This window comes from Xiphophorus hellerii, chromosome 5 (genome assembly GCF_003331165.1).
Source record: "Xiphophorus hellerii strain 12219 chromosome 5, Xiphophorus_hellerii-4.1, whole genome shotgun sequence".
Lineage (NCBI taxonomy): Eukaryota > Metazoa > Chordata > Actinopteri > Cyprinodontiformes > Poeciliidae > Xiphophorus > Xiphophorus hellerii.
The window spans coordinates 30,077,313-30,093,789 of NC_045676.1; the positions used below are offsets into that span (position 1 = coordinate 30,077,313).

At 41.2% G+C, this 16,477-nt stretch overlaps 1 protein-coding gene across 2 annotated transcripts in view; it reads left to right on the forward strand.

The window, feature by feature from the left end:
• fhip1aa (FHF complex subunit HOOK interacting protein 1Aa) overlaps positions 1 to 13,669 on the forward strand; it is a 31,539-nt gene extending 17,870 nt beyond the window's left edge. For both annotated transcript variants that reach the window (XM_032562524.1, XM_032562525.1), the window contains exons 4-13: positions 2,149 to 2,820; positions 3,473 to 3,631; positions 4,627 to 4,713; positions 4,835 to 5,002; positions 5,762 to 5,841; positions 5,985 to 6,187; positions 8,165 to 9,103; positions 10,304 to 10,482; positions 11,089 to 11,209; positions 12,963 to 13,669. In XM_032562524.1, coding sequence (XP_032418415.1) covers positions 2,149 to 2,820; positions 3,473 to 3,631; positions 4,627 to 4,713; positions 4,835 to 5,002; positions 5,762 to 5,841; positions 5,985 to 6,187; positions 8,165 to 9,103; positions 10,304 to 10,482; positions 11,089 to 11,209; positions 12,963 to 13,159 — 2,805 coding nt within the window. In that variant the 3' untranslated portion in view covers positions 13,160 to 13,669. The remainder of the gene's footprint in view (positions 1 to 2,148; positions 2,821 to 3,472; positions 3,632 to 4,626; positions 4,714 to 4,834; positions 5,003 to 5,761; positions 5,842 to 5,984; positions 6,188 to 8,164; positions 9,104 to 10,303; positions 10,483 to 11,088; positions 11,210 to 12,962) is intronic.
• Positions 13,670 to 16,477: the final 2,808 nt, after the last annotated feature.

The window sequence follows — 16,477 nt, forward strand, 5'->3', positions numbered from 1 at the left end:
TTTCCATACCAATTTTTCATTAGATTTTTTAGGGTTCTTTAGGGCTAAATTTAAAGAGTGGATTCCAAAATGTTTGACACTAGCTATGTTTAAATTCGAAATGTACACAAAACTTTGTCAATATTCCACTAAGGTTGAAAAAAATAAAATTTTGCAATTTCCTTTAATTAAGAAATGCAATTAAAGTCACAAGTGAATGAGTTTGTTCATGCGATAATATATCAAAAAAACATGATGCGCCCTCCAACTACTTTCTATAGTCTTCTTCATGATTTGCGCCACTGCAAAATCCGGTTCTCAATCATGTGACTCGTGGTGTGAAAAAGTGTTTCCATTGCAGTTTTGCAAAATAAACCAATTTCAATATGGCCAAAAACCCATCCCCCCCACCTAATCCTAGTTGCAAAAACTTCTTATCAACAAATGAGTTTTTTGTTTTTTTTAATTGGCATGTTTCCATCAAGCAAATTTATTTTCAAAATGTCAAAACCAGTCTCTTTGATAGATGAAACCTATTTCTTGAAGCATTTACCTCTGAACTACAAAGCTGCACACAGTTAACAGGCAGAACTCAGGAATTTGACACCAGCACCATGTGACTCGTACTGTTGTGCCAACACCCATAACTCACCCATTCGCAGTACTTGTTCAGGGACTCAGTGAAAACTCGGAGCTGCTTAATGAGCCCAGAGCCGCTGTCTGCTGATACCTCTGTCACACAGGAGAGATGAGGAGAAAGAGAGGGATGAAGAGGAGTAAAAAGGGATGAAATTATGTTAGAAAGAGGGATGAAGAAGAGTCAAAATGATTCATAAAGTAGGGATGAAGTAGATGAGTTGGATAAAGAAACGTTTTCTGGATAAGAACGCATGTCCTAAGTTCACAATGGGACTGTATTTGTACTTTTCCACTAACATTTTGAGTGAAAATATATTAAACCTTGTTTCCAACATTCCGAACTGGTGTCTGCTCTGATGGAGCCAAAGACCACAAACCGAATTCCTCTAGAGCCGTCAGACTTCATACCGTTCCTCCGCCAGCGATGAAGAAAATAACATTTAAAAAAGACATTACAACATTACAAGTTCAATACATTCACCTTTTTTTGTTTAAAAACGATAAGAATTGAGTCCTTATCCCTGCTTTTCAGCAAATAAACAGAAACTAACTCATGCTGCCTGGCTGATTTACAGGCCAGGACAAAGGAGCCATCACAAAGATGAGCCCCGAAATCCAAATGACAGGGACCCATGAGGTCCATCAGACCCATCAGGTCCATCAGGTCAATCATGTCCATCAGACTGCGGCTGGGAGGATAAACTCTTCCTAAGCTTCCATTAGCTACACCCAGTTCTCTCAAACAGAACCAGTTATTGTCATGGCAACAGTGTCAAGCTGGGGACACTGGGCCCATTATTGTGACTCTGGTTTCTACCCAGTGGACACACATGGGAGGGTCTGCCAGCAACAAAAGCTGCTTTCTTCTGAGCCGCAGAGCTAACTTTATTTGTACAGCATGAGTCTGTTTCCACCAGTTCCCACCCAGTTTCCATCAGTTTTCCACTTGTTTTCAACTGATTTCACTTGTTTTCAACTGATTTCACCTGTTTCCAAATGTTCTCCACCCATTTTCACTGGTTTCCACCTGTATCTTCCCGTTTTTGGCCCACTTTTACTCGGTTTCCACCATTTCTCACTGGTTTCCATCCGTATTCCACTCATTTTGACCCAGTTTAACCTAACCCTAACCCCCTGATTTTCACCTGGCGGACACGTTTCAAACAGATGGTAGAAAATCTGCAAGCATCTTAATGCTTCAGGTGAATATTGTAGAACAGACAGACTCAGATAAAGTAACCCTTCTGTGTCCAAATCAGAGCAGATCAGCCATAATTTCTTCCTTCCCTTTATTCAGAGATTTTCTACCACATTTATAATGTTTTTATGGAGGGAAAGGAAAACACACCTCTTCCAGTTGTAGGATCATAAGAAGTGTCAAGATGAAGTCCACCTACAGATCAGCATCCTGGGTTAAATCAAAGTCTCTTCATTTAACAGCTGGTGTGTGTAAACTGAGACGCCGCTAAAACAGCCAGGAATGTTCTTCAGAGTCCCACCAACAGAATGTTTCTGGGTTCCTTCCTGCAGGTTGTGAAGATCCTGGAGAAGCATGACCCTCTGCGCAGCAGCTCCACGCTGGGGGTAATCGGCCTCGGCGGCGGGGCGGCGGGGGCCCCCCGCTGCGGCCCCATCCCGGTGGATGAGGCGAGCGCCGTGCAGAACTACGTGGAGCACATGCTTTTCCTGCTGATGGAGGAGGAGAGCGGCCAAGGGGGCGCGATGGGGCCCATCCTGGAGTTTGTGGTGATGGAGAACGTGATGGAGCGCCTGTTCGTGTGGAGCCTCCGCAGGGAGTTCACCGACGACATGAAGCTGGAGCAGCTGAAGATGTACGAGATGCTGGTGGGCCAGGCGCACCAGCCGCTGCTGCATCACAAGCCCGTCCTGCGGCCCCTCATGATGCTGTTGTCGTCCTGCTCGGGCGCGGCGGCGCCAGCAGTGGAGGCAGAGCTGGTGCTCCTGCTCCACCAGCTCTGCTGCGTTCTGGCGAAGGACCCATTCATTCTGGAGCTGTTTTTCCACACCAGCGAGGACCAGGGGGCCACCAACTTCCTCATCTTCTCCCTCCTCATCCCCTTCATCCACAGGGAGGGCCCCGTAGGCCAGCAGGCCAGAGACGCCCTGCTGCTCATCATGTCGCTGTCTGCCGAGGATGAGAGGGTGGCCAAGCACGTCGCACAGAACACCTTCTTCTGCCCGGTGAGGCTCCCACACCGCACACACACACACACACACACACACACACACACACACATAGGCCTCCTGGGGGCACCTTGTGCCGCCTTCAAGGACAAAGCTCCTCCTCAGAGCTGCAGTTTCTGAGCTTCCACCTCACTGAGCAGCCCTCCCCCTGTCATTCTCACACTTGGCTCCTTCAGACTAGGCAGCAACAATTAGCAAACACCTAGTGGAACTGAGCTTCTGTTGAGCTCATTATGCAAGCTTTTTCAAGCTTTTTCTCAGCGAAACGCTGGTAAAAACATTGTTAAAAGGTTAATAGAGGAGCCATGTTGTGATGACTTTCTGAAGGCGGAGTTTCAGAAAGAATAGAAATTTTTAAAGAGATGGAGGCCCAACTTCATGACGCAAAATTGCAAAGTCAAATTTCTTTTAAATCAAATTTGATATATACAGCATTTTTATAACAAATGAAGGTAACATGGTTACATCATTACGCTATAAAATGGCACTCTGTGCCTGGAAAACTCAGATTACTGCCCCTTTAAGGAATTATTGACTTGAAGGGGCAGTATTATGTATTATGTAGATGATAAAAACTGCATAACTGGAACCAAGAATGGAATGCATCTGGGATTGAAGGTCCCAGTTCTCACAGTGTGCCGTCTCTCAGGTGCTGGCCACTGGACTAAGTGGGCTGTACTCATCCCTTCCCACCAAGCTGGAGGTTTCCAGCGAGGAGTGGCACTGCCTTCACAAGGAGGAGTGGCTCCGGATGCCTTCCCTGGTCCAGTTTCTCAACTCGCTGGAATTCTGCAACGCTGTGATCCAGGTGAGCCTGTGGGGTGAAATCTGTGTGGGGCCAAGGTCACAGCCACCAAGGGGACTCTCACAAATGGTCCTCTCAAACCTCCCCAGCTGCCGTTTAAATTCAGTACTCTTGTTGAGTCAGACTGTGTTGTTACCTAGCAACCCAAGCTGAGTTCCAGCACATTTGGTCAGCTGGTTGTTAGAAAAAAACAAATGTTTTGTTGTTGACTTACCATCCAGAAACAACCTGCTGGAATTTTGTTGGATGTGCAGGAGGCTCCACTACTGCTTTTCAAAGATGTGCGGTTGTACAATTGCACATCTGTTTGCAGCCATTTTCACAAGTGAGCGTGAATGTTTAGTTGGTAGGGGGCATGGCCAGCAGAAGCTCATTTGGATTTAAAGTGGATTTTAATGCTTTAGGAGGCCCTAAAACATTCTGAAAGGACCTTAAAATAGCACAACCGACTTGGTAAAATCTCATTATCTGATAATGATTTTGTGCCAAAAAGAGGATATATACAGTACAGACCAAAGGTTTGAATTCAATTGAATTCAATGAGAAAGTGTGTCCAAACTTTTGGTCTGAACTGAGTACAGACCAAAAGTTTGGACACACAGTTGTGTCTAAACTTTTGGTCTGTACTGTATATATATAAATATACATACATACATACATACATACACCCCCCCCCCCCCCCCCCCCCCCCCACCCCCACCCCCACCCCCACACACACACAAGGGTAAGGGGTTTATGTTGGTTTCGGGGATTAGAGCTGCTGCTGATTGACTCACCTGTTAAGTGTGGTAAAAGGTACAGGGACAAGTTAAATATATGAATATCTTGGTATTTCTTTTCCGTAATTCATTAAAGTACAACAGGCCACCTTTAAAGAACACAGCCTGGTTCAGGGAATCAAAAGATATTTCCTGTTTTTGTTCTTCCTGCAAACATGTGGTTCCACCTGATGGACAGTATTTCAGTAATGGCCCTGTTTCTCTTGATGTTGTTTCCAGGTCGCCCATCACACCATCAGAGACCAGCTGCTGGCTTACATCTATAATGGTTTCCTTGTACCTGTCGTCGCACCAGCACTGCACAAGGTTTGTTGTTTTCTCCCATCACCATCACATGCGACTGGTACTTGATGACAAAGCAGAGGACGTACAGTATGTTTTAACTTGTACCAATTATCTGGATTATGTCAATTTCTGCTGTATGCAGCTCACTCTAGAGGAGGTGATGACCACCACGGCATACCTTGACCTCTTCCTGAGGAGCGTGACCGAGCCGGCCCTGCTGCAAACCTTCCTCTCCTTCCTCCTCCTCTACCAGCATGAGGGCGTCTACATTCTGGACACACTGGTTAGCCGCATCAACACACCCTTCCAGGTACACCACCAGATCCACACATTCTATGTCTTCTTTAGAAATGTCCATTATTTAATGTAAACAGTACGACCCATAAGCCCCAAACTTGGGATATTGGGGCTTTATTCTTTCACATTATTAGTTGTATGAAAAGAGGCAACCAGCGTTTAAAGAACTAAAGAATTCCCAGTACAACAAAAAACATCTGCCCCTTCCAGCTGGTTTTAAAGGGGCAGTAAAATGTAAAATTGACTTTATTGAGCTTTAAATCATGTTATAATGTTATTCATTCAACAAGAACATACCTAGACTGTTGCTTTGATTCTTTCCTGCATGTTTGAGAAATCCTTTTTACCTCCCATGGCAACCATTCAGCTGTGCAAAACATCTAAGTGGACCGAGCTCTGCCTTCAAGGGTGAAGATCCTTCAGACTAGCCAGTAGAAATTAGCAAACACCTGGTGGAACTGCACATCAGCAGAGCTCATTAGACCGTCTACTTCTCAGTGAAATGTAGAATTTCAGAAAGAGCAGGAGTTTCTTAAAGAGACAGAGGACCAATTTTGATGTGTTAAAGTACGAAGTCAAATTTCTTTTAAGCAATGTTTGATATATGCAGCATTTTTATGACAACTGAAGACAACTTAGTTACTTGATTGTGCTATAAAAATGGCACTATGTACCTGGAAACCACATAACACTGCCCCTTTAAATGGATCAGGTCAGGTGGATTTTTTTCCTCATTCTTTTTTGTGTCTGTGTGTTTCCATAACGACTCCAGTTGGGAACGGTGTCCCTGGCGCTCTTTCGGACTCTGATCGGCCTCTACTGCGAGGATGTGATGCTGCAGCTCGTCCTCAAGTGAGTGGCTCATGTGCTGAGCTTCACCTCTTTTATGACAAGATGAGCTTTTCCCACCAGGATTATCTCTCTGCCATCCCCTCTCTCAAAGCCCCCCTGACCGCCCGGGTTTTCCTGACTTGCCTTCCCGCCTGCCTCTGCAGGTACTTGATCCCCTGCAACCACATGATGCTGAGTCAGAGACGAGTGGTGAGGGAGAGGGACTTCTACTCAGGATCTGCGGCCAAGATCCTGGCGCTGACGCCGTCCTGCTGCTCCCCGGACCGCAGCCCCCCACCCCTCCGCCAGCTGGACTCCATCCTCTTCTCCAAGGGGGGGGAAACTCCAAACAACTCCAGCAACACAGGTAGCTAAGGAGTGTATGGAAGTTGGTCATGATATACAGTTGAAATTAGATATTTAAACGACATGAAAAGACACAAAACCCTCCCTTTCTCCATGCCTGAGACTAAAACTCTTCCAGGGTTTGATCAGTTATATTTAAAGTAGTTGTTCATGCCACCGGTGATTGTTTCCATCCTAAAAACAATGGGCAAAAACCACCAACCAAAAAAATGGAAGACAATGCTTTCCTTTTTATAAAAGTGCGAACATGCAAGATCCTCTTCATGTTTCTGATCTACAGTGTTCTTTTAAAAAAAAAGGCTCACAGAAACACGACAGATGACTTTTCTTTTATTAGATATTGTTCAGTTTATTCCTAGGCAGGTGAAAAAGTAAAAAAAAAACAAATTCTTAGTAAGTTTGTTTTCTCTGTACCTGAATATATTATACTAAATTATTTTCTGAGGTAAAAACTAGAAGTGGACGTGCCCAGCTGGAATTTACTATAAAGACAAAATGTCCCCTAATCCTGCATAAGCCTCTTGGTGGGTTTATTTCCACTCGCCTGAGGAGCCATTGTGCTTTCCTCCAGCATAAAGCTCCTTATGAAGTCAAAGTGAACGAAAGCTTTTCAGACACGTTTTAAAGCCTCTAAATCTGCAGTAAGGCCATATTTGTGTAACATAACTGATCATAGAGGAATGTGTGTCAGGTGGTGATCTGCATGTAGCTGCAGTGTGGAACAGGGAGGATGATGATGGTGTGCATTACCAGACACTGAGACCTCCTGCTGCTCCGCTCTGTTACATCACTTTACCCCCTGCTGTTGATGTCAAACTCATTATTTCTGCTCTGAGGCAGTTCTATTAAACAGAGTGGTGGACATACAGTACTACTCAGTACTAGAGTAAAAATATTGACACTCATGATCAAACCTTTTTCAACTACAAGTCAGTAGATTTATTCTAAAATTGACTCATGAAAGTACTAAAGTATTCAAAAATACAAATGATATTTTCTAATATCAGTACTTGCTGATGTAATCTGATGATGTGTTAACATGTAGAACTACTCTGCTACAAAATGTCACACCAGCTGTAAAAACTTCAGCATACAAATGTAATAAAAAAATATTTATTTTCATTATTTATTATTATTTAAAACAGTAACATTGGTAACTATAAATAATTCCATACTTACCACTTTTGCCCAAAGTGCTCTCTCTCTCTGTGAGAGGATGCGGTATTTGGAACTTCCTGTCAATTTAAAGTCTTCAGTATGTTAAAAAAACGAACAAAAACAATGCATTCATACGTAATGTTTGTTTATATTGTCATGTTTTTAATTTCTGTGTTTTATATGTACGTTTGTGCATATGTTGTCAATATCATATTTCATTATTTTACATTATTATTACTATTTTACTTCACAGTAGCTTTTAGAAAATCCAGACTACGGACCAGGCCTGTCACTGTAACACATTTTGGTGGACGATAAATTGTCCCAGAAGTTGTTAGGATAAACGATAATATTGTTGTTTTGAGACCATTTTCAAGTAATGTAATGGTAATGAGATAATAATGCAAGAACACATTCTGAAGGATCAATAAACTTTAAATTCTATTGAACATTTAACACTGGAACCGGAAGACATTTTAAATATTCAAAATTAATAACAAAAACAAACAGAAATAACAAATAAAATGAATTATGAATCTCTATAAACAAAATTTTTCTTCAAACTAAAGGGCAAGTTGAGGCCAAAGCACCTGAAGACTTTTGTCATCCAGTTTTTCATAAAACGAGAGACAACAATAAATCATGCAAATGGAAATTATTGATCTGGTTTTAATTTATCATGCAATGAATTGATTTATTCCGACAGGCCATGGAACTGCTGCTTTCTTCAGTTTGTGTATTTTATTGTCGTCTGTCCTTATCAATTAAAGCTAATAAATAAGATGGATAAACATGGCCGCCTGTTCTCTGTCGCCATCAGACCAGCAGGGCAGCTGCTCAGACGAGGACGACGGCTCTGGGAACCGCTGCACCATCGGCTCAGAGATCTACCTGGACGTCAGCTACCTGCATTACCTCTGCGACGCCCGCCTCAGCATCAGCGGCTGCATCCGGGCCTGCCGGGTGTGGTCGGCGCCGTATGACGGCGAGATCCCTCCTCCGGAGCGGTACCAGGCGGGCGTCCTGGAGGAGCCGGCGCCGGATGGCCGGCAGCCTCAGAGGAGAGTCCCGCCCCCACCGGCGCCGCCGCCTCGCCCCCGACCCACCAAAGAGCTGGCCTCCTTCGCCCAGCTGGAGCTGGAGTGGGACGACAGCTTTGATGCGTGTCCAGTACAGGAAGCTGAGGCCTCCGCGAACCCCAAGCCTTCCTCTGAGCCGCTCCCCAAGCACATCCAGGAGATGAGGCGGTCTGCCATCATGCTGGTGAAAGGCTCGTACTCAGAGGAGAGCGACTTCCAGGACGACGTCATGGTGTACGACCTGGTCGCCAAGAAAGACGCCTCAGAGATGGAGCGGGCGCCACCGGTGGACGAGGCCCCGTTGGCCTCACCGAAGAACGGGCTCAGTAGAACCCTGACTGCCGATAACGCAAAGAACAGCTTAAAGGCCAAGGTCAAAGGTGACACTGACTGCAACGGGAACCTGCAGAGGGCGACTAACACCAGTGAGGATCTCCTAGCTCAGTATGAGGAGCTGATCCGCTCTCTGGTCAGCGAGGCAGGTGGGAAACCGGCGAGGGCTGATGGAGAGGTGAGGAAGACTGCAGCAACAGAGGAAGAGGAGGTGGAGGAGGAAGAAATGGACTTCACTTCCTTTACAGCTGAAACTCCAGAGTCAGAGAAGCCACAATCTCCGGTGGGGGCCATCCAGAGATTCAGGAGTGGAAGCTGCAGAGGAAACTTGGCTTTACCTTTCACAGGTCAGTTCAGGCTCTCACTGAAAAAACGCAAAATCTTACCAAGGAATTTTGGTCTCATTTCCAGTGAAAATGTCTTAGTATATCTGAAGTTAGACAAAACTAACTTATAAGTAACCTTTCAGAAAGATATAGGAGCTTATTTAAAAAAAATAATTCCTTAATATTGATGAAAAATTATCGGTTCCATTGGCAGATTATTTCACTTATAACAAGGGAAAAATGTCATGTTTTTCGTCAAGTTATCTGCTAGTGGAGCTGATACTTTATCCATCAATATTAAGGAATTAGGGACTTAAACAAGCTCCTATATCTTGCTCAAAAGTTATGTTAGTTTTGTTTTATTTCAAGTGTACTGAGGTAGTTGTACTATCAAAATTCCTTGGTAAGATTTTGTGTTTCTGCAGTGTGCAGCTTTGAAAAAGTAAAACATGGAAACAGTAAGAAGCTGCCTTTCTAAACATTTCACTATTGCCTAAAAAACACAGTTTAGCAATTGCTGTGTTTTTGTACTTTTTCGTTTTTTCGAATTTTATTGAATGTTATAAATCGCAAATGACATGACAGTAATACAATAAATGCTAAACATTCAAATGAGTGGGTAGAAGTACAAACATATTAAAATTTCACTGCTTCTCCAGCAACATCACAATTATGATTTCTTCCTGTTTATAAGTAATGTATCAGTATACCTTCATTCTACTTTCAGATTCTTTAATAATGTAAATGATGTATTTACAATATTCTTATAGGTAAGACTATCACTTAATAGTAGCTCTAATAATTTATATTATAAAGTCTTTCTTCCTTTGAAAACAACGTTTGAATATTTTCTGTTAAATAAGGCACACAATTAAAATCACAGGTAAATAAGTTTGTTCACTAAACATGCAGCGCCGTCATTATCCTATTGCTTCCTGTTGCCTTCTGCTTCGTGGATTGCACCAGGGACAACATCCAGTTGTGCATTATGTAACTCATGATGCAAAAAAAGAAGAAAGAACAAAAAAAAGTGGCTCCATTATTTTGAGAAATAAACCGATTTTGATATGGCCAAAAAAACCCCCCAAAACTCAAACTTGTTATGGAAAAACAAGATTTTTTTTTTTTTCCGAAATTGCCGTGTTCCATTAAGCAAATGTATTTTCAAACTGTCAAATTGAACCGTGGTCGATGGAAACGCAGCTAATGCTCCTCCTGCAGGTCCCTTCATCAGCGTGCTGCTGTCCCGCCTGGAGAACATGCTGTCCAACAGCCTTCATGTCAACCTGCTGCTGACGGAGATCCTGGCCCAGCTGGCTGCTTACCCCCAGCCGCTGCTCCGCTCCTTCCTGCTCAACACCAACCTGGTGTTCCAGCCCACCGTCCGCTCGCTCTACCAGGTAACACGGGCGCACACACCCACACACGCATACAAAAAGCTTATTTCACTTACAGCTAGTACTTTTCGTTAATATTAAGGATATTATTGACTTAAAACAATGACGGCGTGTTAGGGCCATTGTAAATATATAAAAAAGGACTAAATTTCCTCCAAACATCTCGGAATAGTTCTAGAAAAAAACAAGGAAATTTTGATTCTGCAAAAGTCAAACATTTTCAAGAAAAAACACAAACTTTTTGATTAATCTCAGAGACATTTTCTAGAAGAAAACTTGGAATTTTCATAGTCCTTTGGCACTAATATGCCTTTGTGTAACGGAGCTTGTTTTAACTTAATAATTCCTTTAAATTGACGCAAAAGTACAAAAGTGAAATTATCTGCCAGTAGAAGCAGTACTTTTATTATCAATATAATTATCAACTTTAAACGAGCTCCATTATTTTCCTGAAAAGTTACTTGAAAAATAGTTTTGTCTTATTTCAAGTTCACTAAGATATTTGCACTAGAAACCAAACCAACTAGAAGGTTTTGTGTTTTTGCGGTGGGGCTGCCCTTGGATCATGTGGAAGTGAAGTAGATTCTTAGTACAATGGTTTTTCCTCAGGTATTGGCTACTGTGAAGAACCAGATAGAAGAGCTGGCCGCCTGCAGGAAGGACTTCTCAGAGCTGATCACTGTGGCCCAGCACTGGCTGCTGGCCAGGGAGGCCTCCTTCATCACCGCAGGTAAACTCACACCTCAGCTTGGACTGATTTCTGCCTCAAAACTGAGTCATCTACTCCAGCTCATTTTTTTAATGTACATTTTTAACTTTTTCACATCAAAACAGCAAAAATATGAGCAATAAATTGTAACAAGCTGAAGAAGAAGTGCAGTTGAAGTATTACTTCACTTCTCTGAGACAGAATGAATATATCCTGGTACTGAGGCAGTGTGGCTCTCCACCCAGGGTGCCCTTCTGATGGAAATCACATGGCAAAAAACACAAAATCTAGACCAAAAAATTTTTTTGGTCTAGATTCTTGTGCAAATATCTTAGTGCACCAGAAATAAGACAAAACTAGCTTACTAGTAACTAGTAAGACAGTGGTGCCCAAAGTGGGTCCTGGAGGGCCGGCGTCCTGCATGTTCTAGTTCTCTCCCTGGTTTAACCCACCTGGATCAAATGATGGCTCATTAGAGGCCTAAGAAGAACATTGACCTGTTGAAAAGGTTGTTACTACCAACCAGGGAGAGAATAAAACATGCAGGATGGCGGCCCTCCAGGACCCACTTTGGGCAGCCCTGTAGTAAGATATATGAGCTCATTTTAAATGAATAATTCCTTAATATTGATGAAAAAGAACTAGTTCTACCAGTGAAACAATTATAAATTATAAATGAAATTATCTGCCAATGGAAGAAATTTCATCCATATTAAGGAATTATTGACTGAATAAGTTGCTATTTCTTGCTGAATTGTTACTTGCACATTAGTTTAGTCTTTTTTCAAGCACACTAAGATATTTGGACCAGAAAAATAGATCAGAAATACTTGATAATATTTCTTTTATTAATATACAGTACAGACCAAAAGTTTGGACACACCTTTCTAATTCAATGGGTTTTCTTTATTTTCATGACTATTTATAAGGCAAGAAATCCCACTTATTAACCTGACAGGGCAGGTTGACCTATGAAGTGAAAACCATTTCAGGTGACTACCTATTGAAGCTCATCAAGAAAATGCAGAGTGTGTGCAAAGCAGTAATCACAGCAAAAGGTTGCTGCTTTGAAGAAACTAGAATATAAGGGCTATTTTCAGTTGTTTTACACTTTTTTGTTTAGTGCATATTTCCACATGTGTTATTCATAGTTTTGATGCCTTCAGTGTGAATCTACAATGTCAATAGTCATGAAAATAAAGGAAACTCATTGAATTAAAAGGTGTGTCCAAACTTTTGGTCTGTACTGTACGTTTTTACAGTGCTCACATTCGGGTATAAAAGTTCTTCAGTTCCTTCTAAAGTCACTCATGTTCATCACTGATCACGGCCTATTGCAGCTAACAGTTACAAATCAGACATTCATGTTTCTGCAATAACAGAAACATGAATAATTGTGATGATATAAAAAAGCTGTGCCAAAGCAGCAGCAGTAAGAAGTGATGCCTCATTTACAGGTCTGAACAGATCCGATGATTATTTTCTTCAGGCCGTGTATCTGCAGGTTTCTCCTCCTCCTCCTCCAGGCCTCGTCTTTCTGAGCTTCAGCCCGGCATTTGAACTGGATCTTCTGTAGCTTCACAGCTGAAAACACTCTTAGAAATATCAGCAGGGTGTTTGTAGAAAAATGAACAATGGAAATTGTAAAGCGCATATCTTATTCTGTTTACTTGGAGCTGTCTGTTTTTAGGATTTTTGAATCATTTAAAAATGGAGAAATGCCCTCATTTTCGCTCCGTTGAAACCTTCACCTGTTTGTTTTGGGTTCTCTCAGATAAAACCAGCAGCGGCGGGTCCAGCCAGCACGAAGGAGGAAGGTTCCTGAGGAACTCCCCACCTCCCAAACCCAAAGCCATCTCTCTGGATCAGACGGAGGTCTTCGCTACGGTCCTCTTCTCCGAGTTCCTCAAAGAACTGGCAGCCATCGCTCAGGAGCACTCCATCCTGTCCCACGTTCCCATGGAGGAATAGGGAGCCACATCAGTGCCTTTTCAGGTACTGTTTAATTAATCAAAGGGTTTCCCCCCCCTTTTTTTATAGAAAGATTTTGAAGATATTTATTTTTTCAAACAAATCAACTTTGATTGACTTCCATCCTCCTGCCTCCTGTGAAGCCTGGAGACAAACTGCAGCTCCTCCCTCCCACCAAAGACTTTTATATTTTCCCAAACGTTTTCTGAACCGTCTGAATGTTTCCTGCAACCAGCCGCAGCGACGACACGCTGCTCTCTGTGCTTTCTTTTCTGTCTCAGACATTGTCTTTAAGCATCAGGATGCACTGCAAAAACACAAAATCTCACCAAGTAATTTCTGGTACAAATATCTCTGCACCTGAAGTAAGACAAAACTAATTTACAAGTATCTTTTCATCAAGAAACAAGGAGCTTGATTGAATCAGTACTTCCTTTATATTTATGTTTTAAAAAGTGCTAGTTCCACTGGCAGATTATTTCACTTATACCATTACATGTTTCTCATGTTATAAGTGAAATAATTTTCAAATTGAACTAGCACTTTTTCATTAATATTAAGAAATTACTGACATAAAATAAACCCCTATGTCTTGCTGAAAAGTTACTTGTAAGTTTGGTTCCTCTTATTTCAAATGTAATAAGATATTTGCACTAAAAGCTAGACCAAAAGTACTTGGTAATATTTTGTGTTTTTTGCGGGGTAATATTCAACGTCGACTTATTATTTAGCTTTTTGTAGATACTGAGACCTTTAAAGAAACACTTCCAGCTACAGCTGTTACAAGTTGAGTCATAACTGCCTACAGATTTCACTAAGTGCTTTAACAGTCTTCAGGTTCAGATGTTTCGGTGCTAAATCACTGCGGCGCCTCTGGCACCTCCTTCCTTTTCTGACCCGCTATTGGCTCTGCACATTTTCCATTGTTCCCTACATGATTACACCTGAACACCTCTTGTAAAATAATATATCTAAAAAAAAAATCTTGAAATAAATGCATTTGTGGTTGCAGCAGCAGAATCAAATAATAATAATAAAAACTTCCAACCTTTACATTAAATATATTTATTCAGGAAGGATATATTTTTTCAAGATGGGTTGTATTTACCAAAATCCCCAACAGTTACTGTAAAATATGCGTAGCTAAACATTTCGTATAAATTCATAGTTTTATCTCGTATGTGTTGAGTTGATTAGCTTGTGTGGATATTTATAATGAGTTTTTAGTTCTTGTCTGCCTGGTGTGAAACATGTGGCCCACACTGCAAAAACACAAAATCTTACCAAGTATTTTGGTCTAATTTCTGCAATATTGTAGTACATTTGAAATATGACAAAACTAACATAAGCTTGTCAATAAGTCCTAAATATTGATGGAAAAGAAGCAGATTATTTCTCTTATAACATGGGGAAACTAATACTTTTTCATCATTATTACAGCATTTCTAATTCTTATGAATCTTGCTGAAATATTAGTTTTGTCTTATTTCAAGTTTGCTAAAGATATTTGCACTAGAAACTAGACCAAAAATACTTGCTAAGTTTTATTTTTTTTTGCAGTGCAGAGATCCATTTTGCTCAGCCACTATTCACAACGTGAAAAACAAGAAAACATACCAGTCTTTGTCCTGGTCCTGGTTAGCTGACCAAGTGGTCAAATTATTTCACTTATGGGAAAAATGTCTTGTTATAGGTGAAATTGTCTGCCAATTCTTAACTTTAAATAATCTCCTAAGTGTTGCTCAACAGTTCCATATGAGTTAGTTGTGTCTTATTTAAAGTGCACTAAGACATTTGCACTAGAAAGTAGACTAAAATTACTTGGTACGATTTTGTTTTTGTATTGTAAGCATTCAACATGAGAAAATCTTCTTCTGTGCAGACAGAGCGTTTGCATACTTTAGCCAGGATTAATCACTGTACATGTTGTATCAGTCTCAGCAGATCCCATTACAGATATATCACATCATCAGAGCTGTAATAAGCATGCTGGAACTTTAGACCTACTTATTTTCATACACAAGGCAGATGTGCAATAATGTGGAACTGATGGAGGGATCTTCGGTCACCACGTCTCCTCAACGTTTAATCATCATCATTTATTTAAGACTTCTGCGCTCTTTCAGCTTTACAAGCGGTGCCAAAAGATGCCGTCTTTATGTATATGTGTACAGAAGAGCAGAGCCAGGTTCACCACTGCTGTATGTAATGTGCCTTTCACCTTTACCTGTTTATGATGTAGAAATCATAAGGAAAATGTTCTGAGAGAAAAAAAAAACACTATGCAAATGAATTGTATTGGGGATATTAGCTGTTAGATCACTGTGATTACGGGTAGGGGTATTTAAGATGTTCGTTGAGTGTTTTTCTTTTTCGTCGCTTTCTTCCTCTTGCTTGTGAAAAGGCGTTTTAAAACTGATAAAAGCATAAAATCACTTTATGGAGGGTTGATGCTCATATCTGTCCAGTGTAATCTTACGTCACAATAATGATTATATGGGCATGAAAATGAAATAAAAGTCTTTTATAGACCTTGCCTGTTGGTAATCTTATTTATGTAGCACATTTTCAGCAACAATGCAGTTCAAAGTGCTTTTCATGAATTAGAAAGAAATACAAATAAAACAACAAAACCAAAAGAAAGACAAAAGGGCAAAAGAATTAAACTACATATTGGTTCCCCATGTTTAATAAGAATAAACACTCCATATAAACTAGTAGGGGTTTCTCTGGATTCTTGTTCTGATAAAATTAGATGTTGGTTCTCCATGTTTGATTCTATTAGTAAGTACAAAACTAAACCTTGGTTCCAGTTGTTCTGTGTTGAGTTCTAGATTCGTACAACATGGAGAACCAACTAAATGTTTGATTCTTGTTCTGGGTTGTTGAGTTGACAGTAGTTTCTAAGTTTGTTCTAGATATTCTAAAAGGAGTTTCTCTACTTCTTGTGTCAAAAGGAAGGCTTCAGTTTGACACTTTAAGCTGTTTAAGCATAAAATATTTTTTTCAAAGCAGTGAACAAAGCCACATGAAGAAAGTTGAAAAGATTATACGACCACAACCTGCTGGTTGAAGACGGAAGCCTGCCGTGGAAACATGGCATCTTCATACTAAAAATTGTTTTGAGTAACAAAATGAATCTGAAGACCGGACCGTATACAGACACAGTAAAATTCATCAGAACAAGTTTCCATGTTTGTCTTGATAAAATATCAGTCCTTTGTTTTTAACTCTCCTGCAGTCCTAAGAGACGGGTCTCATTGGACACCGCAAGTGTTTCAGCCTGTGGGTCCGTCAGGGTCGCAAGTGTTTTTACAA